The sequence below is a fragment of the Carya illinoinensis genome, chromosome 3 (assembly GCF_018687715.1).
Source record: "Carya illinoinensis cultivar Pawnee chromosome 3, C.illinoinensisPawnee_v1, whole genome shotgun sequence".
NCBI lineage: Eukaryota > Viridiplantae > Streptophyta > Magnoliopsida > Fagales > Juglandaceae > Carya > Carya illinoinensis.
Window position 1 is genome coordinate 50,519,755 of NC_056754.1, and position 21,951 is coordinate 50,541,705.

A 21,951-nucleotide genomic window follows, 5' to 3' on the forward strand; every position below is an offset into this window, starting at 1 on the left:
AATCTCATGTTCACTGCTCTATTCTCAACATTCACACAAACAATGGTCAAGAATTTATCTCTCATAAAATACAATATCTTTTCATGATAATGGCATCTTCCATGAGCCCACATGTGCATAATTCCCTCAACAAAATGCTGTTGTTGAACGTAAACATCGTTACTTACTCAATATAGCACATTTACTTTTTCATGTACACCTTTCCATTTCTTTTTAGGGTGAATGTATTCTAACTGCCACCTATCTCATTAGTCGCACTCCCTCCCCTCATCTTGACCATAAATTACCTTACGAACTTCTATTTAACAAACCACCTCCCTGTACCCACTTTCGAGTTTTGGTTGCTTTTGGTACACTCACACTCTTCGGTCTCAACGTGACAAGTTTTTCTCTTATGCTCTTCGTTGCATTTTTCTAGGTTACCCTTTTAATCACAAGGCATATAGAGTCTATGATTTAGAGAATCACCGCTTCCTTGCCTTATCTTCCACTACATGTGAATTTACTTGGCTCTGTATACTCTTTCATGACATAAGTGTTCTACATCCACAACCAATATATATGCTCTTTTATTGCAACAATCAAGCTGCTTTCCATATTGCCCAAAATCCAGTTTTTCATAAATGTACCAAACACATTGAGATAAATTGCCATGTCGTTTAAGAAAAATTGCATTCTGGCCCTATCTCCACCACTCACATCTCTACTTTCAATCAACTTGCCGATATCTTCACCAAAACCTTAGGTCGTGACCGATTCTACACCTTATCAAGGAAGTTGGGCATTACGAACCTCCATGCTCCAGCTTGAGTGAGAGTATTACGGATCTTGAGTGAGAGTATTATCGATGCCGTTGTCTGAGTCGTACGAATGTTTTTAGGTCGGATCATTACCGTGTTGGCTAGCTGTCGGGTTGTATCAGGTCGGGTCCAAATGTGTAGCGAACGGGCCGGGTCGCAAGCCTACATCAAGGTGCACGGCCCAAAGGCTAGGCAACTTACGGCGCCTTCCATTACTAAAAAAATAAAAATAAAAAAGAAAATTGAAACCAGCCATTCATTTACATTATGTTCTAGAATAAATAAATAAGTATAGGAATTATATGCATAGTCGGTTTTAAATATACTATATTTAATTTTAATATTTATTAAATTATTATATATATATTGCAATTAAAAATCTCATTTTTGACTTTTCGCCGTAGGCGCCCTCAATCTGCGTGCATTGAGCTATCAAGCCGCTGATATGCTCGTCGACATTGTCGTTATCTGTGGTTTATATACAGTGACTCTTCATTGCAGATAATTATAATTTCCAATAAAATCTCAAGTAACATGCACACACGTATATATGTCATATCCAGTGGCCCAATCCGCGTGCTCGAGACTAAGAAAAATAAATAAATAAACAAGATGAAAATATAATTCCAATGCTGAATATATAGTAGATCATCCCATATTACAATGCAAAATTAGCAGCAGTACCATTCACCAAACAGTATCACAAGGAAATTGTAACAAAATTATTACATGCAGATCAGTACCATTAATTTGGTATCAGATTTCTGTTTGCATAGACCCCTATTAATTACTTCTTTCTGTCTATAATTTGGCACCTACACACACATATATTATATGCTTATGTTTCATATATATAATAAAGAAATTAATTATCTAGCCATTTACAACACCTTGACATGAATGATGATCTTCTTTTACTGCCATATATTTTATATGTATATGTAACACGACCACAAGCAACAAGACTAGGGGTGAAAGCTTCCCTCTTCTTCTTCTTGAATACCGAAGGATGAAGTACTGGGAATATTCCTGTTAAGAAGCTCCTCTATCATTTGCAGTGCAACTCTCTCCTCTTCATCCATCTCTGCTCGCAGTTTCGGCCCTTCCATTAATGGCGGAGATTCAGAAGACAAATTGGGCGACGATGAACTAGTTTGAACATCATCGCCAATATTCTTCTTTCCAAGAGGAACGGTTATGATCCAATTCGAATCAGAGTGTTGCCCAGCACGTTTTTGCCAAACACCTATATGGGAATTCTCAGTGTCAAGCCTCAAACAAGTCATAGATGGAGACGGTGCCTTGCTGCATTTTCTAAGCTTTGCATGAAGAATTTCTGATAAATCCTTTGGCGATGAAGATGGGGTCGGGGAATCCTCGCTAGTCTTTGGGTCTCCTGTCGACGTTTGAGTTGTTGGGAAGTTGGTTTTGGCATTGCGGCCACTCATCAAAATGGCAGCTTGATCGTACGCTCGGGCTGCCTCTTCGGCTGTCTCAAATGTGCCTAGCCACACCCTTCTCTTCCTGTTACATGACATAATTACAACCAAAAAAAAAAAAGGTACAAAAAAGCGACTAAAGTTTACGGATAAAGTTTCGTTTCTGCAGATATTTTTGAGTAAGGTAGCTCGATCGTGTAGGCCGTGGTAAAAGTACTGGAGAAAGCTTACAGTAATGGGTGGCGAATTTCCGATACCCAGGAGCCCCAGTGACGCTGCCTGACTCCTCTGAACTTCTTTGATTGCACCATGTTGTTGTTCAGACAATCAGAGAGAGTGTGAGATGCAGTGACAGCAAAGTACAGAAGGAACAGAGAAAGATAAAGAGGATGGCTGGAAGATGGGAGATGTCAAACTTTCAGCGAAATCGTCACGTACATTGTCGGCGACCTTTCGGAAGTATCGTACTCTTATTGTTTGTAATATTAAACATTTTCACCTAAACCTTCCATTATATAGACACTTCCCAATAAATGAATGTGCATGACCCTGTACGTTCATGGTCGTTGCGAGTGTGTCCACTGTCCCGGCCCATTGCATGGAAATTACTTGGCTATCCTCCGTCTAAGTTTTGTTACCTATAAACGAATTTATATATCAATTTATACATTAATATTGATATATTTATATTTAAAATTTAAATTGACATTATTTTTAATAAAATTTATTTTATGACTAATCACATTAGATAAATATCCGTATTGATGCACAGAATCATTTATAACTAAATTTTTCCTCTCATAAAAATACATCAAATGCAAATCAAATACAAAAGATTAAATTTAATTATACCCTTATATCTTAATTAAATTTTTTAAAAAATGATATTTTACTTGGTATCATAATAAAGATATGAGTTTGAATCTAAATTCTACATGTCCCGCTTGATTGTAAGACTCAATTGAAATTAACTTAGTTCAGTCTAATTTTAAACTGAATCTAACATCCAAACACTCAATTATCAAATTATTAAACTCATCTCAACTCAAAACATCTTTATGCATGAGATTGACAACATTTTTCAATTTTTAATAAATATCTCTAAACTCATCTTAACATTTAAATACATTTAAATTCATCTTAAGTGAATTTTATAAAACTCACTTTACTTTCTAAACTGACTACTATTTCATAAAGAACTTAACTCATTTTAACTCAACTTAACATTCAAATACATGCAACTTTCATCTTATTTAATTGAGACAGTATCATATGATCTATAAATGTAAAAATAAATAAATAAATATTTTTCTTCCTATTAACTTAAAACCATTTAAAATAAATGCAACCACAATATATTTTCAAGAGTATTGGTGAAAAGTAATTGGATAAGCCAGCTATATCTATCTATTTCTTGATTCTTCGCTTGTCGGCTATCTCTCACGTTAATTTTGGTCAAATTAATTGGAAATGGAGAGAACATGTGAGTAATTAAGACGAAGTTGGATGGTACGGCAGAACCATTTTCTTGAGAAAACGATGCGAAAGTATTACTAAAGTCCTCTTTCTTTGGACTCTGCTGAGTTTCCGATTTGACGCATACCGACCTCTTAACAAAATACATAAAATCTGTAGTTTAATTTTGGAGATAAATGCATGATCAAGATGACCTCGTGTGTATAAAACTGTAAGTTCCTGATCCTAATTATAAATTCATACACATTAATTAATTTACTCAAAAAATGTAACGTCGTAAAAATATGTAAAAATTATTATATGTAACAAAATTTCACCCTGCACACTGTTTTTTAAAAAAATTATAAGGACTCCTATGAAAAGAATTATTTTTTTAATGATGGGTTTCAACTTTTTTTTTTTAAATAAAAAAAATGATTGCGTGAGACATTATACACACCTTAAGATTCTAAGGTAACATGATTACTAGTCTGAGTTTAATGTTTTGGTGCAAAGTACGTAGCCACATATCCCGGATTTGTAATTTTGCGTACGATTACAGGCTCATGAATTCAAGCACTGATTCCCATTTTTTGTGCCGTGATCAATTCCAACTACCTCATTTCATAATTAGATATTGTACCCTAATCACAAACAAAAACCAATCAATTAATCCAATTACATGGAGCTCATATATATATATATATATAGATTTGACTCAAAGTACATGCATGAGTATGGAGTACGCACCCTTAATTAACCCAATTACTCACACATGCATATAACTTTTCTGATGATCTACACGGCTGCAAGACCAATCATGCACCTTGCAGGAAGGAACAGAAGGCATTGACCCAATTCTAAACATGATAATCATGATCAGTACTGTCAATGATCTATATATATGTTTGGCTCCAACTATATATGATGATAAGTGATTGTTCTCAAATTTTCGGCCTATCATTATTGACTCTTTTCTCACCTCTGATCTACTAATTTCCAATATACAACAATCTGAAATTTCCAATATATATCTATAAATATATATATATATATATATATAGATATAGAGTGATCTATTAATTCGATCGAGCAATATTGGGCCTGTTCTGATAAAGTAAATTAAAGGTTTAATTAATATATGGTCCAAGCTAGCAGGGGCTATTACTTAGCTAGGTCACGTACGTAGTTAAGGAGTTGGTACTACTACTGCTGTACGTAGGCCATCTATCTATCTCTCTCTCTCTCTCTAAAGTGGCTATCTAATAGCAAATTTTATTTTAACGGTTTTTGTTGTTTTCATGTTAAGTTAACGGTGTTCTTCTAAATCCATTTGTGTGTTGTGAATGTAACAGGCTTATGGAAGTTATTATGGATCATCATATTTGAATTAAACTTCATTAAATACTACATTTTGATTAATAATTTTAAAACAATAATTTATTGGCTATTTTACGCCCATTTAAAAATAATTTATTGATTGTTAATTTTATACAACTTATCTGTATTGATAGCTTAAATTGAAATGAAGTTATCAACCCCACCGAAGGACCCTTGTTTTTGCATCTCAAAACAGAGTACCACTCAACCCGTTCGGTACCGCTAGTCACGGCAACTGAACTCCAGCAACGCAGACGCCCCAATCACTTCGAGAGCTACTGTCGCCCAAAGCCAATACACGTGAATTCCTTCAAGCACGGCAACAACCCAACCAGCCTCTATTTTCTTTTACTCAAAACAGAGCACCCCAAAGCCCCTCCCCGAATGGACATCTCAGCCACCAGCCATAGCACGTTGACGTCCAGTTGCGCCGATGTCGTCATTACCTGCCCATAAAATGCCCGCTGTTGCCATTCTGGGTCTGTCGTTCGTTGCCCTTCTCGTGCTCCTCAACCACGCCTTACACCATTGATCTTGTCCAGCCGCTGCTTCAATTGTCCCTGGCCTTTTCTCTCAGTGAGTTTGCCATCACACAACCTCTCCTCAATTGCGCCTTACACCATCGATCTTGTCTAGCCACTGCTTCTATCATCCCTGGCCTTTTCTCTTGATGAGTTCGCTATCACACAGCCCGTTGGTTTTGCATTTTATGTAAAACTCATGCATGTCTTTCAAGTTGTTAGAATAAATTCGTGTTTACATTTTTAGAGGTATACTATTTGTTAGCATATATTATTTTTTTAATTTTTTATATTATTTGAAATTAGAGGTTCTTAAATTCTATCATCTTATATAAAAAATATTAATGATGTTGCATTTATTTATTTATCTTTTTACAACATATTTTGTTTTACAAAAAATAAAAAATACAATAAGTATTAAAAAAATTATTATATTAAAATAATCCTCGTAATTTTATATAATACACTATTAATTACAATTATTTTTATTGTTAGTCCAAGAAAATTGAGTACAGGTAGCAATGTTTAGAGCTGATATTGATCCTCGAGACGACACTTTAAATATTTTATAGTTGTATTATATCAACAATGCACATCTCAAACTAGTAGATCCAAAGTAAAAAATTTGAGAATATCAATATCAATGGACTCTGAACTCAAAAATAATAATAGAAAATGATCCACAAAATGAAGAGCAAATAAAGGCACCAAAATATGAGATCATCTCATTCAAGGACTTAAAGGCTTATGAATGGTCGATTGGAGAAATAGGTAATTTAATTTTAATTTTATTATAAATTAATTATCAATAAATTAATATTTTATATTTGAATATTTAGAAATTTTAGCTATTGCAATTAAAATTAAGCCAACTAAAGAGGTAACGATAGCATTTGGACCAACAACAATCCAAGAGATATATATTATTGATGAAAGGTAAAAAAATTCTTATAATTTCTCATTTCTTTTAAAATTGAATTCCAATATTAATTTAGGAAAATTATATTAATTCTTTTAATTATTTTGATTTTGTAGCTTGAATCCACTATGTGGAGTCTATTTGTCCAAGATGAATATTAGAAAATATCAAAAATTATTGAAGATAAACCAATAATGCTTAGAATAAAAATATATGTTGAATCATATAATGGTATTTATAATAATTAAGCAGTGTAGATATTTTTCCATATTGTATATACTTGCGTTAATATTGATCTTAATTTCAACAAATGATTGTCCCTGTCATCACATCCTTCAAATACCTTTACAATCAATTCTCTTCTTCCTGAGGCAGCTACAAGGAAGAAACGGTAATTCTCGCAAATTAACAATTACATATTATTGTATTTATATTAGAGTTAATTATGTGATTTATGTAATTTATCTATATATTTCATTTTCTTATATTATTCTTCTTTTTTGATTTTAAGGACGGAGAATAATGATTTGATAATTAAAAGAATCATGGCAAGATGCTTGACATACCCATCTGCCCCTCTGTCATATGTTGGTATTCGAAAAATTATAAAGAATTGTGATATTGCAGAGTTGATGAAGGGTTTGCAACCCACGATGGTAACTATCATTTTATTAGTAATAAATTAAAATATTTACACAAGTATTCCTTCTAAAAATTAATTATGATTTAACGTAGAAAGTAAAATTATGGATAAAGATGAAGATAAATGTGTTTGACTTGGCCCAAGTATTTTATTACATGTCATGTGTTGGCTATAATAAAGGAGCTTGATATAAATACAATGAAAGTTTCGTTTGTATATATTGCAAAAGTCAAGGAGTTTGCAAACCATGGTATGTATCTTACCATCTTAATTTATAATTGATGTCCAATGTAATTTAGACTTTAACACTATTCAAATTGAAAATAATATATTTAATGAATTTAAAGTACTAGAGCATGTATTGAACTGGACAATAATAATAAAAAGTTAGCTGCTACTATGTTTGGTGAAGTGCAGAAGAAGCATTTGGTCGTTCAGCAGTTGAGTTGATGGAACGTGCTGGAGAGGTACATTTTAAAATTTTTATTCAAAAATTGAGTTTGGTTATAATGAGTTAATTAAAAAAAATTAGGTTTTTATTAATTATGTAAAGCTATTCAAAATTTATTTTGAAGGAACATCGACTATATATTAAAAGTATTGTGAAGAAATTATCAAAAAAAAAAAAATTGGAAGATTCAAGTTTATGTAGATCCAGAGAAACTGAAGGAGAAAAAATATAGGCATTTTAATATCCTCTCTATTGAGACAATACAAGATGAGAAAAATACTGGATCGTCATCCTGGAATCAAAATTGTCTTAAATAACTTTCATAAAACTATGGGTAATGTTTATTATAAGACCATGTTATAGTTTCTATTAACGCTCTTCTTTTATAATATATCACAACGTGTAATTATTTATAAATTACATAAACATCATATCGTTATTTAATTACCCAAAAATATTACGTTTTTATTAATAAAAAATTAGTTCTTAACACGTTGCTTTTACCTAGTATGTGCATATATATATATATATATATATATATATATATATATTTATATATATAAAACAGGTCCCGCTTAAGATATGTGGTGATTCCCATTCTAGACGTCGTTTTTATGTCATTAAATAGCCAATTAAGAGTCTTCAACCATATACGTTGGTTTTATATTTAAGATTTGCAAGGGAAGTGACAGATCATGAAAGGGGAAAGTACCATGACAAAAAACAAAAAATAAAAACAAAAACAAAAATAAGAACAAAAACACAATTTCGATCGATCGGGGTTACGTAAAGTATATATATACACTATAAAAAAAATGAATTTTTGTAATTTATTTTCGTTAAAAATAATCTTTTTAATCACTAAATTTTAATAATAAAAACACGTTTATCTTGTAGTTAGTACAAGCTAGCTAGCCGCTAATCATCATCATCTATGCATCATCACAAGGCCGATCGACGGCCTACACATGCATATATATATATATATATATATAGACATATGTTGTGGTTGGAACATTATTTCCCTTAAGTTGGCATTTTTAATTGGTTGCAGCTTGATTGTCGTATTTGCCTGTTCAAGTGCTCTACTCAGATGTAATTGTCATGCATGTGCATGGGGTCGGAATCGTCTGATAATATATCTAACAAATTAAGAGCATGCAATGCAGTTTCTTTTCTTGAATTTTGTCATCCCTGGCCTGATCCTCATACTAATTACTAGCTCATATATAAAATTTTAGTGTTTTTTTATTTATTTAAATATTTAACTTATAATAAAGTTACATCAACTAGTGTGACTATATATAAATAAAATTTAATTTTAATAGAGAATAACATTGCTCTCTACCAAAAGCAGATATATACATGCTTGAATACGCTATTACATACATACATATATATATAGATACTAATTAATCGAACCAAAGAAAGGCGCACTAGGCGCATTAATATAACTATATGATTCAGATTTGTTTTTGCAACCATATAATATATATATATATATATTTATATATCTATATATTAGATATTTTATATAAGAATTTGATCATTGCTCTATATATAGTACGTACTAGGAGTTCTGAAATATGATTTCACCGTTATTAATGTCGGCTATTTCTTCCTTGATGGGGGAAAAAAAAACAAAGAATTTTACATGACTTGCGCTCATGATCAGCATACATTAATATTAATTTAGGATAATTACAATATACAGTACTTTTCGTTACAAATTAAGGCCTAGTCTAGATATAAGAAGTGTTTCATTTCATTTCATCTTATAATCTCATCTTATCATTACAATTTTTTTAAATTTTCACATAAAATATAATAAATAATTTAATTTTTTTAAATTTGTATATAATAATAATATTAATAATAATTTTAAAATAATATTTTAAAAATATTTTATTCAACTTTCAATTTTAATCTCATCTCAAAATAATCTCAATAATATATAATTTTAGATAAAATTTGAATAAAATATTGTTAGAATATTATTTTTTAATATTATTATTATTTTAAGATTTAAAAAAAATTAAATTACTTAATATATTTTATATAAAATTTTAAAAAAATTATAATAATAAAATGAAACGAAACATTTTCCGTGTTTAAACAGGACCAAAGAGTTACAAAGACCGGCATGCATATTATATATTCGATTTAAGAAAGCTAGCAGAGATGAGCTAGCGTTTACTTGCAACACATGCATGATAACTTGGCTAAATGTGATAGTGAAACATCACTTGCCTTAGATAGGTGACCCACCCATCCATACATTTTAGCCTATTTTCTTAAGATATATAATAAATGATGGGGGTCCTGAAGAGGCTAGGCGATGGAGAAGTATTTTGTGCAGAGTGCGTACGTGGAGCTATGAATTCCCAAGTACATGGAACTAATCGACATCATATACGGCATGCATATTATATATACAGTGTTAATGCATGTCACAGACCATTTTTGTCCAACCAATTCTCCATGATATGATCTTTTACGATGATCTCAGACGGTGACCAGTCTTGCGTCGACGCCAATGGCCCATCCAACGCTTGGGGCCGGGCAGTTCTCTACTTCTCTCAAGGGATAGGAATAGGTGGTTGGTCTCTCTACCATTTAGATAGTCCAAAATAACAAAACAATAACACAATTTGTGTGTGTGTGTGTGTATATATATATATATATATATATATGATGTCACAACTTGTTATTGAATTGTCTATTTTCTTATCATTATCTCATTAACTCATGATGTGTCATTAGATGATTAGTTCATAAGTGAAATATAATAAATAATCTCTAATTATTTAATATCATATCATAAGATGATAAGAATTGAGATGATGAGTATTATTAATACTCATTCGCTAGGATGAGATGGAAAAGAAGAGTGCAGTGTTATTTTTCATTCTTGATTTTATCATTCTTAAATCATGCACGAGTAATTATGTTAATTAAAAAGTTTTCTTTAGTGAATATATAGTTAAAACAAGAATTATTAGTATGCTTTGATTGTACTCAATCAACATGCACTTCCATGCAAAGTACCTATCAACTGCCACATTAACATGCATGAATTCCATTAAATTAAGACAAAAACTATATATCATCTTAAGACGAGGACATGAAGGGATCACTTAAAGGAGTTTATGAGACATAAATTAAAGCAAATGAGGTGAGTCCACATGATGCATATATAGCCTAGGATGGTCACGATAAGTCATTGTATAATATCTTGTTTAACGAGGATCAGTTAGCATCAATAATTGACATTAATATTAATTGAATGGTCACGAGTCCACATCACTAATTAATTAGTTAATCTCATTTAAAGGTCACATGCACTCATAGTTGCTACCTTTCCGAGTTATTAAATTAATTGGTTTAAGTTGTTGAAGACTTGAAGGTCTCATTTTCTTTTCTTTTCTTTTCTTTTCATTTTTGGAGAATCCTCATGTTTAAATGATTTTTCTCGAGTACCACTACAAGATCATTGAGATTATATCCTTATTCCGATATCAATTTAGGGTGTGTTTAGATAATGAGATAAAATGAGAAATTATCAAAACTTCTCACAATTTTCTTCTCAAACATCTTTCAAGTACAAAACAATTTTTACTTTCAAATTTCAAAATTTTTATCTAATCATTACAATTTTTACAAACTTAAAAAAAATACAAAAATTAATACAATTTTTCCGAACTTCAAAATAAAAATAATATTAAAAATTTATATTCAAATAGTATTTTATTTAACTTTCAACAAAACATCTCATCTCATATGAGACAATTGAAGGAATGAGATGTTTTATTGAAATTCTTTTGCATCTCCATTCTTAGGTTATTGACATTTTATTCATAAAATAATATTAAGGCCTCGTTTTGTTATGTAATTTATATGAAATGAGATATTTTGTTAAAAGTTGAATAAAATTTTGTTATAATATATTTTTTTAATATTATTTTTATTTTGATATTTGAAAAAAATTTGAATTTTTTGTTATATTTTAAATAATAAATTAAAAAAAATTATAATAATTATATAAGATGAGATAATTTTATTTTATTATTCTAATCAGTGCAAAAAGAAAAAAATATCCCTCGTCAATAGGGGGAATGGAGATTCACAGGATCCGGCTGCACATAGCATGCCCTGATTGGGCTATAGTAGAATTCAAGTATCTTCGGCCCAACCAATATGGGCCATCGATAGGAAATAGCGGGCCAGCTACCATTCAACCGATTTAACTACCATTCTTCCCGCGCGAGAGAGAGAGATACCGAGTGACCGAGTTCATTTCCCGAGTCACGAACCCAAACACCCTCTTTCTCTCTTCACCTCTCTATGGAACCAAACATACCCACCAACTCAACTCGCCCGGCTTACCACCCTTGAATCGGTCGCGATTCGCCTGCCATGCTCAAAGGCAAGCTCAAGCTTCCTGTCCCAGAGAAAGCCCTCCGGGTCTTCCCTGACCGGCTTGGCAGCTTGGTCGCTGGCTTCGATGACAAAGAAGAAGATAATGGGGGCTCCGATGTAGCATTTGAGCATGGAGAAGAGCTTGAGACCTTTCAACCCAACGGCTTTAAATCTGATAGAGCGAGCGATGATGACGAGAAATTTCAAGAAGAATTAGAAGTAAAAGTCCGGCCAAGGCCAGATAAAGATGGGGCGGGCCCAGCATCGGTGTCGCGAGTCATTGCGGCCGACGAGAAAAGATCAGATCTTGAATATGAGGTGTGGAATTTAAGTGCTTAATCTTTTATACGAGACAACCACTTTGATTATAGAGAGAGAGCTTTTGTACGGGTTGGGATTTGTAGGTTTCTTTCACATTCTAAATTTGGGTAGTATATTAGCTTAGTTGAGGTCTCGTTTATATGTTTGGTCTCTCTCCCTTTGGTTACGGGGAAAATGATGGAAAACGAAAGAAAATAAAATCTTTACCAAAAAATGTGTTTGTGAAGATGTTGTGAAGGTCGATTTAGCTAATAAGATGGAAAATACCATTCAACAGAGGATAACACCCGGGCATGTGGATAAGGTTTTAAGTTTTTTTCCATTTTCTCTTCATCTTTTAAAGCAACCAAATGGAGCATTTATTTGTGCTTTTTCTTTTTGGTAAAAAAGACCTTTGATTTTTTTCCTCTGCCTTTTTTTCCTTTTTAATCAATTAGCTTTCTCGGCCGGAGATAAATTTGGAAAAGTTACAACGAATTGCCAGTACAGGGCTTCCTGATGGAGGACGTTTGCGCGCAATGGCTTGGAAGGTAAGAGAGTTCTATGCATTGGTTAGCCATGTTAAAATTATTCAATAAGAATTGAAATTTCCAGAAAGAAAAATTTTCGTTATATGCAATAATTGTCAGTGCTTTCAACAGACTAAATTGGCTAAGCACAGACATCAAACGGACTTGTAGTTTTGGTTTCCAAAAAGATTTGGGTATAAAATTTTGTGCAGAAAGAAATAGACTCTGCTGAGTGTCTTAGATGATAAAGTGAACACAACTGATGTTTAGCTATAGATTTTCGAAGTTGAAGAGGAATAGTTTTATCTGATGGCGTATTTATGCTAATATACAAATTTGCTGATAGCTGATCAAAGCACGGATATTGGTGCTGCCATTTTCTTTTCTCACTAAAACACAATCATATCATTGTCATATGAGGTTGTAATGGTCTAATAGGCATTGAGAATATCATCTGTGAAAGTATAAGTTCTGATTGATCGTGATACTAGAACAGCAATCATTGGATCATTAGGAATCGTAATCGAAGTTTGTATCCCAATTAGGATGTCTTTCATCTTTCTTTCTTTCTTTTTTCTTCCTCATCATAATTGACCTTTGCTCAGCGGACTTCTTTAAAAATCAACATCAGCCTCACATCAATTGTAAAGAATGCCCCTTTATAAATGATAAAAGATTTAATGGTAGCAGGTGGTAAGATGAATAAACGTGCCATCTTACAACCAACAGAGTTATCCCTTGGCTCATAGGCTTTTCAAAGTATTTCAATGACAAAAGATCTTTAATTTCTTTCACCAAGAAAAAAAAATGCTATATGGGTCTAGCCCTGTGTGTATAATATGTATGTATACATGTCTCTATATATTACAAAAGCTATAAGACAACAAATAATAGTGGATTGTTTCAAAATCAGAGAATTAGAAGTTTTACTTCTAGTGTAGATGACAAGATGTTTCTTGAATACCATTCTTTGATACTTGTGATTGTTTGAGTATGAGCATTGATAGTCCGCATATGTTTTCTACCAGCTGCTGGTGAAAATACAAATGTCCTATGGGTGTGGCCCTCTGTGTGTGTGTGTGTGTGTATTATGTCTGCATACGTGTCTCTATGTATCACAAAAGCTATAAAACAACAAAAATTGGAGAATTAAAAGTTTCACTTCTAGTCTAGATGTCAAGATGATTCTTAAATTCCTTTATTTGATATTTGTGATTGTTTCAGTATGAGCATTGATACTGATAGTCTGAATATGGTTTCTACCAGCTTCTCCTAGGCTACTTACCTCCTTCTCGTGACCTATGGGAAAAGGAGTTGACTGAAAATAGAAAGAAGTACGCTAATCTCAAAGAGGAGCTTCTCCAAAGTCCCGTAAGATGCTGCTCACCGACCACTTCACATCTAGTTTAGCTTCAGATAAATATCTTAAAAATGACCTACATCAAAATGCATGATTTCTGGCTAATGGAAATCTTGAATCTAGACAGTCAAAATTCACGAGAAAAGATGGAGCCTTCAGTCCCGATGAACAGCATGTTGACAGGGATATGGATGGGCCTCTACAGCGACAAGAAATTTCTCAAGAAGACCATCCTTTAAGCCTTGGTAAAGCAAGTGTCTGGCATGAATACTTTCAGGTACATGTCTTCTCCATTCTAAGGTTTCTTCTGAATGCCTTCTGCCATAATTGAGTTGATGTCTCTTTTTGTTTTCCCTTTCTGGATGCATATATTGAGTTGATGTTTGTCAGTAAAGATCCATTTGTTTCTAGCATACAGAGATTGTAGAACAGATCGATCGTGATTTGCAACGCACGCACCCAGATATGAAATTCTTCTCAGGGGACTCATCATTTAGTAGGAAAAATAAAGTATCTCATTGCTTCATCCCTAGCCTTTCTTTAGTTTTTACTTATTTGTGAGATTTCCTACTGACATGCATTGGTGAATTTCCATTCACAGGAAGCAATGAGAAATATTCTTATCCTGTTTGCAAAACTAAATCCAGCAATTCGTTATGTGCAAGGCATGAATGAGGTCTTGGCACCGATATACTTTGTGTTTACTACTGACACTGATGAGCAAAATGCTGTAAGGACTTTCTACAGTTTCTTATCCTTGTTTATCTACTATTTAATTTGATTTAGTATATATTCAAAATCTAGTTCACCATGGCTTCAGACTGTTGTGGATTGCCAGTCTTGCATATATCTGGAAAAAACTAATGGACTTGAAGAATAATTTTTTATGCTCACAGCTGACTCTGTACCCATACATGGGATGTTTTCACCACCCGATATATAGATATTTTTCATGCAAACTTCTTTAAATCTTATTATTCTTCAAATCTTATATGAAATTCATGATGCATCAGAGACAGATTTTTCTTAGACAAACCTAAATAAAAAATTCTGAGATAAGTTGGTTTCTATTTCTGCTTTCATGTTGTTGAACTGATAGGCTAATGATGTCAGTCTACATCATGTTTGTTATTCCCCACAGGGAAATGTGGAAGCAGATAGTTTTTCTTGCTTTGTCAGGCTATTAAGCGACTCAGTGGATCACTTTTGTCAACAATTGGATAATAGTGCAGTTGGTATACTTTCCACTCTTTCCCGCTTCTCAGAGTTATTAAAAGCCAATGATGAGGAATTGTGGTGGCATCTTGAGTTCACATCCAAGGTAAAATAAATCAAAATGCATTATAATTGATGTTTTTTTAGGGTTTTATCCTAATATGTCTCATCAGTATTTTAACCAAACACATTTAATTTTGGTTTTAAGCTCTTCTGGAGGCCAGCTTAGTCAATTAGGATTCACTTATCTCAGAGCAGCTTGCTTATATTACACTAAAATGTGCAGGCTTATATTATTTGTTTTTTGGAGCAGGTGAGGCCACAATTCTATGCATTCAGGTGGATTACATTGCTACTCACTCAAGAATTCAATTTTCAAGTAATCCTAAGAATTTGGGATTCTCTTTTGGGTAATCCTTTTGGTGTTCAGGTCCTTCTCTTTTCCTCTTCCTGTCTCTCCCTTACTCACCCTACTTGTTACTTGCCTTAACGTCTTTACTCCAATATTTTACTAGTTAATCTATTTTCTTTGGCCATTTTCTTGTATTTAACATAATGTTTTACCAATTTATGTGAATGCTCCAATCTATCTGAATGCTCATTTGTTGGAAGCAAACTTCATTGACTGCAGGACATGCTCCTACGAGTTTGTTGTGCAATGCTGCTATGTGTTAAGAGCAGGTTACTGAGCGGTGATTTTGTGGCTAACTTGAAGCTTTTACAGCACTACCCTGATATAAACATAGAATATCTTCTCCAGGTAGCTCAGGATCTCAGTCCAGACACATCTTCTTTTCGCTTGTCTCTATAGATCATTACAATTGTGCTTCTGTATAGAATGTATCTTCTGACATAATTTTGTAACAACATACCGGATCTACATTATTAGTTGAGTTATTTCTGATGCATAATCACTTTTTCGAAGGATCAATCTCATTGATAGCCAACGGCATTCGACTCCAAGTCATATAAGCATGATTACTCAGATCTTCGTGCAGGAATACATACATGAAATATTCTTGTATACGACTTTATTCAAGCTAGAGCACATTGTCAGGGTGCTATCGAGCAGTGGTGGCTTTTACAAAATGAGTAGATAGGTTTGGGGGTGTTCATCTGGCACCACAGTCATGGACTCATGCTCGAATTCTTATGCTCTACTCTTCATCTTGATTAGCCAATTGCGCAAGTCTTTTTGAGGTGAGAAAAAAAATGCTCAAAATTAGGCACAAAGTTCTGGCTTTGGACACTTGAGTTTGACCTGTCGTGCCAAACAAACAAAATATAAATAGTACTATCTCATCATTTTTCCTTTTGATGAAGTATCCATTGAAGAGATAACCCCCATAAAACCAAAATTTTTAAACTCAGAATCAGCATTCAATCGACCCCAAGAATGCCAGCAGCTCCAGCGACGAACCAACCAACTTGCAATTCAAAAGTTCAGCAAACATAAGTAATCGAGTTTAACTGCTCATTGGGGAACCAATATAAATCAGACCGCACACTTCTGCAAGATGATGCCTAATCGAAGTACCTTTTCCAAAAACATATTGGCTCTGTTTGGATCCTTAAAGGAATAATGCTGATGAGTTTGTCTTTAAGAATCATGAGCAAACCTAATAGATAAAGACAAAGGGTACACCGAGATACGAGGTTTTACCACCTTATTATTATCATTATTTTTTTTCTCCCTGTATTGCCACTTCAGAAACTGACCGTCTTTCCCGCCACCAACTGGTCGTTATGGTATGAAAAGCTTGAAAGACTCGTTTTATAGTCTTTCTGACAATCAACTTTTGTTATTTTTAACAGAATTAAATGTAGTTGCCAACCAAATTATTGTTTTTAATTTTCCTTGTTCACCTAAACCACTAATCCTTGTAGACAACATTATTTTTAATCAACTTCCTTTCAACTCTTAATTCTCGGATTTACATTTCTTCTTCCGCAAGATTCTAACGGGAGCTGACTTTCTGCTCGTCAAGTCAAAGTTTTTGCTCAGCTCTTCTGCTTCATCTCCTCTTTCTTTGTTATTCGACTTTGTGGGTGTTTCGGATCCTTACCGGTGGTCCATTGTGGTGTTTTTCTTTTGATAACTTCATTCTCAAAATTGAAATCTGAGGTCTCTCTGGTGAGGAAATAAGCAGACCAATGGCGCAACTGCTGCTGCATGGGATCCTTCACGCTACAGTCTATGAGATTGATAAGCTTTCTGGCAAAAGTTGCTGCATGGTCCTCTGCAAGGTAGTCATTTTATTCTGAAAATTATATACCACGATCTTCTTAATTCCGAGTCGTGTAGGTTTGTAGTGACCTTTCTCTTTTTTGGATATTTGTCCTACCTGAGTTTCGTTCTAAAGAAAGAGGAAATTAAAAGGGTTATTCATCTGAAAACTAAAAAAACTAAGCTCTGCTTCCTCTCTGCTTTCCATACAATGCCGTGCTAAAGACAGCAAGTCATGCGATGGAAGAAAATGGATAATGCTACAGGGGCCGATGTCCCAACCGATGGTCCAACCGATAAAGTGAAATTTCAGTTTTTTTTTTTTTTTTAAACCTTTTCAAGTACTTTTTTTTAACAAAAAATACATAAATTCAATAATATTCACTTTCTTAATCACTAAGGGGAAAAAAGGGTCAAAACCATCGGTCCTTTATCGGTTCAATAAGCATTACTCAAAGACAATATACTGTTGAAAACATTCCTCCAATGTCCAGGAAACCATATGTATACATGAAGTTTCAAACAAAGAGTTTGGCTATTTCATATTTGAATTCTCTATATCTCTAACATGTTAAGAATAATATTCGGAAACTATACCTTTTGATCAAAATACTAAAACTACTCTTTGCTGATGAGATGTCTTTCATATAAACTGAGTTGATGGTGCAGTAGAATAATTCTCAACTTTTTCTGTGTGTTGTTTGTTTAGGTTTCAGTTTTTCTCACTCTGATTCTTTTCATCAAGAACAGATTTTGGCTGACTTAAATTGTCAATGATTTTTAATGCAGCTGATGGAAAACGTAGAAACTCTGGGGTTTGGAAGAGGTAAATCCAAATTCTATGCAACAATTGAAATAGAGAATACTACAGTTGCCCGTACTAGACTATTGGAAAATGAACACTCTAATCTCCAATGGTCCGAGTCTTTCCACATTTACTGTGCTCATAAGGCTTCTCATATTGCGTTCTCTATCAAAGAAGGTGATCCTATTGGGGCAAGAGTAATCGGCAAAGCTTATATGCCTGTTGGGGACATAGTAAGTGGTGAAGAAGTGAATAGATGGCTTAGGATCTTGAGTAATAACCATAAACGTCTCCATGGAGGTCCCAAAATCCACGTGAAGTTACAATTTTTCGATGTCACTCGAGAATGTAACTGGTCTCGGGGAATTAGAAGTAATAAATTTCCAGGAGTCCCTTTCACATTCTTTCCACAGAGACATGGTTGTAGAGTTACTCTTTATCAAGATGCTCACATCCCAGACAAATTTATCCCGAAAATCCCTCTTGCTGGGGGTAAGTACTATGAGCCACAACGATGCTGGGAAGATATCTTTGATGCCATTTCCAAAGCAAAGCATTTGATATACATTGCTGGATGGTCTGTATATACTAAGATCAAGTTAGTGAGGGACTTGAGGAGACAAAAGCCTGAAGGAGAGCTGACCTTGGGGGAGCTTCTTAAAAACAAGGCAAGCGAAGGGGTAAGGGTCTTGATGCTTGTTTGGGATGACAGAACTTCAGTAAAATTGCTAAAGAAGGATGGAGTAATGGCTACCCATGATGAAGATACGGAAAGCTATTTCCATGACACTGGAGTACATTGTATTTTATGCCCTCGTAATCCTGACAACAGCGAAAGCATTGTTCAAGACTTGGAGGTTTCCACCATGTTCACTCATCATCAGAAGATTGTGGTGGTCGACAGTGGGATGCCCATTGGAAATTCTGGAAAGAGGAGGATAGTGAGCTTCATTGGTGGCATTGATCTTTGTGATGGGAGATATGACACTCCCTTTCATTCCATTTTCGGGACTCTATATACAGCCCACCATGATGATTTTCATCAGCCCAACTTTGCTGGTGCCTCAATCAAGAAAGGTGGACCTAGGGAGCCTTGGCATGACATTCACTGCAGGTTAGAAGGGCAAATTGCCTGGGATGTTTTATTCAATTTTGAGCAGAGATGGATGAAGCAAGGCATAAAGGGCTTGCTTATTCGATTAAAAGATTTAGATAAAATATTCATAGGTCCATCTCCAGTTATGTATCCTGAAGACTATGACACATGGGATGTTCAATTGTTCCGATCAATTGATGGAGGAGCTGTCTTTGGCTTCCCTGATGATCCTGAGGAAGCAGCCAGGGCAGGTCTGGTCACTTGGAAGGATAATGTAATTGAAAGAAGCATTCAGGATGCTTACATCAATGCCATTAGACGAGCAAAGAGATTCATTTACATTGAAAACCAGTATTTTCTTGGAAGCTCATTTTGCTGGAATTCACAAGACCTTAAGGTTGAGCAGATTGGTGCTGTACATCTAATTCCTAAAGAGCTGTCACTAAAGATTGTTAGTAAAATTGAGGCAGGAGAAAGATTTCGTGTCTATGTCGTTATTCCAATGTGGCCAGAGGGTATCCCAGAGAGTGCAGCTGTGGAGGAAATATTGAATTGCCAAAAAAGGACAATGGAGATGATGTACAAAGACATTGTTCAGGCCCTACAAACCAAGGGAATTGAGGCAAACCCAAAGGACTATTTGACATTCTTTTGCCTTGGCAATCGAGAGAGGATGAAAAGCGGAGAATATGAACCTTCAGAGAAACCAGAAAATGATACAGACTACAGCAGAGCTCAGAAAGCCAGGCGGTTCATGATATACGTTCATGCCAAGATGATGATAGGTAAATTGGTTCATCATTGTTTTTCTTGATAGGTTGAGGTGCCTACTTCTATGTTGTTTGCTTGAAAATCTTGGAATTCCTTAGTTCCCAAAACCTACGTGCATATAAATGTCAACTCAAACCTTTATGTAGAAGTCCAGATACTCACGACATATATGGTAAACTGAAAATAGTCTTATGAAAATCAAATGTGCTTCAATTATAATTGTGTCAACTCAAACACTTCTTGAGGACTTAACTAGGTTTGGACAATGTCTGCTTTTGCAGTTGACGATGAATACATAATCACTGGATCTGCCAACATCAATCAAAGGTCAATGGATGGTGCCAGGGATTCAGAGATTGCCATGGGAGCCTATCAACCATTTCACCTAGCCACTAGCCAGCCAGCCAGGGGTCAGATCCACGGCTTTCGAATGGCATTGTGGTACGAGCACTTGGGCATGCTAGACGACTTCTTCCTTCAACCAGAGAGTGTGGAATGTATCCAAAAAGTGAACCAAATTGCGAGGAAGTACTGGGACTGCTACTCCAGTGAGACAGTGGACCATGACCTGCCTGGCCATTTGCTTAGTTATCCCATCAATATTGCTGAAAACGGGGAGGTCACAGAGCTTCCGGGGACAGAATTCTTCCCAGACACCAGGGCTAAAGTTCTTGGATCCATGTCTAAGTTCCTTCCTCCAATTCTCACTACCTAATTACCTTGTTCTGATCTGATTTAAGACATGAGCTCATTCTTTGTTCATGTTATAGTTCACGGTACCATGGATGATTGTTAGGTATTTTTTGAAATCGCAAATAGCATTTTTACCATAGTCTAGTTAAATAATGAACAATGCTACTGGCCGTTAATGTTAACTATACTGATACGAAATGATGGACGAAACAGAATCATGAAGGTGGCCCATGAAACGAAGTCCAAGCTGGCAGGCTAGTTGCTTGAAAGTAACAGATAAAAACCAAGATATGAACTTTAATGGGCCATCGCCAGGAAGGCATATTTAAGTCTGGCTATAAAACCACACATTGTGGGCTTTTCTTTCTCTGCTATGGTGGCTGTGTAACTAAATGCACGGATTACTCATGTTCTTGTCTACATTTGAGAGTTTTTCAGAAGAGAGAGACATACAAAATGGATCTTACAGCACTTATTATTTTTGGTGTGAAAGCCCTCAATAACAACCCACATCTTGTGGTTATCTCTCTCCTAGTTGAAATCTACAAATTTGAGTAAGAACTCAGAGAGATCTTGATTCTATTTGGATAGGTAAAGGAAATCGTTATCTAGTAGGAATGGAAGCATTATCTCCCCCAGTAGATTGTCGTTGGTAAGGAGGTGTCAGTTTGCTTGTGACACCAAAGTCTTTGTTCTGACTTTTGAGATTAAAATATAGCAATATGGTCTCTGTCCATTAATAATAATTGTATGTACACTCTGACCTCATATGTATACTTGATATGAAATGAAGACTTCGTAATTATTTTTAAATCACTTTATTTCCTTTATTTCATAACAAAATCAAAAGTGTATTTTAATTTTATTTTTCAAAATATAAAAACTTCAAAGCAGAACTCTTGTTCCTGTTAAGCAGCATTATCCATT

General features: G+C 34.3%; 3 protein-coding genes across 4 annotated transcripts; 2 read left to right on the forward strand and 1 right to left on the reverse strand.

Annotated features, from left to right (window-relative positions):
* Window positions 1–1,421: 1,421 nt before the first annotated feature.
* Window positions 1,422–2,730, reverse strand: LOC122305754 (ethylene-responsive transcription factor WIN1-like). The gene is made up of 2 exons (XM_043118308.1): window positions 2,471–2,730; window positions 1,422–2,324 (listed from the first exon to the last, which is right to left on the reverse strand). The coding sequence occupies exons 1-2, from the start codon at window positions 2,548–2,550 to the stop codon at window positions 1,766–1,768; spliced, it is 639 nt and encodes a 212-aa protein (XP_042974242.1). The 5' UTR covers window positions 2,551–2,730; the 3' UTR covers window positions 1,422–1,765.
* A 9,144-nt stretch (window positions 2,731–11,874) lies between these two features.
* Window positions 11,875–16,363, forward strand: LOC122305136 (TBC domain-containing protein C1952.17c-like). 2 transcript variants are annotated; one of them, XM_043117467.1, is made up of 9 exons: window positions 11,875–12,345; window positions 12,786–12,878; window positions 14,124–14,228; window positions 14,345–14,494; window positions 14,629–14,727; window positions 14,819–14,947; window positions 15,359–15,538; window positions 15,746–15,862; window positions 16,064–16,363. In XM_043117467.1, exons 1-9 carry the CDS (start codon window positions 12,025–12,027, stop codon window positions 16,241–16,243), a joined length of 1,374 nt encoding a protein of 457 aa, XP_042973401.1. In that variant the 5' UTR covers window positions 11,875–12,024; the 3' UTR covers window positions 16,244–16,363. The 2 variants fall into 2 exon arrangements, with proteins under 2 accessions (XP_042973401.1, XP_042973402.1); XM_043117468.1 differs by having other exon boundaries at window positions 15,746–15,842; window positions 16,064–16,317.
* Window positions 16,364–16,508: 145 nt separating this feature from the next.
* LOC122305135 (phospholipase D alpha 1-like) lies at window positions 16,509–21,161 on the forward strand. The gene is made up of 3 exons (XM_043117466.1): window positions 16,509–17,679; window positions 18,449–20,345; window positions 20,613–21,161. Exons 1-3 carry the CDS (start codon window positions 17,587–17,589, stop codon window positions 21,044–21,046), a joined length of 2,424 nt encoding a protein of 807 aa, XP_042973400.1. The 5' UTR covers window positions 16,509–17,586; the 3' UTR covers window positions 21,047–21,161.
* The last annotated feature ends 790 nt before the right edge of the window (window positions 21,162–21,951 follow it).

Bases quoted from the DNA above. Each gene is read 5' to 3' on its own strand.
- LOC122305754 (XM_043118308.1), bottom strand. From the start codon at position 2,550: ATGGTGCAATCAAAGAAGTTCAGAGGAGTCAGGCAGCGTCACTGGGGC. The intron at 2,325-2,470 runs GTAAGCTTTCTC...GTCATGTAACAG, and splicing joins GAAATTCGCCACCCATTACT to GAAGAGAAGGGTGTGGCTAG.
- LOC122305136 (XM_043117467.1), top strand. From the start codon at position 12,025: ATGCTCAAAGGCAAGCTCAAGCTTCCTGTCCCAGAGAAAGCCCTCCGG. The intron at 12,346-12,785 runs GTGTGGAATTTA...TTAATCAATTAG, and splicing joins GATCAGATCTTGAATATGAG to CTTTCTCGGCCGGAGATAAA. The intron at 12,879-14,123 runs GTAAGAGAGTTC...GGTTTCTACCAG, and splicing joins TGCGCGCAATGGCTTGGAAG to CTTCTCCTAGGCTACTTACC.
- LOC122305135 (XM_043117466.1), top strand. From the start codon at position 17,587: ATGGCGCAACTGCTGCTGCATGGGATCCTTCACGCTACAGTCTATGAG. The intron at 17,680-18,448 runs GTAGTCATTTTA...TTTTTAATGCAG, and splicing joins GCTGCATGGTCCTCTGCAAG to CTGATGGAAAACGTAGAAAC. The intron at 20,346-20,612 runs GTAAATTGGTTC...CTGCTTTTGCAG, and splicing joins TCATGCCAAGATGATGATAG to TTGACGATGAATACATAATC.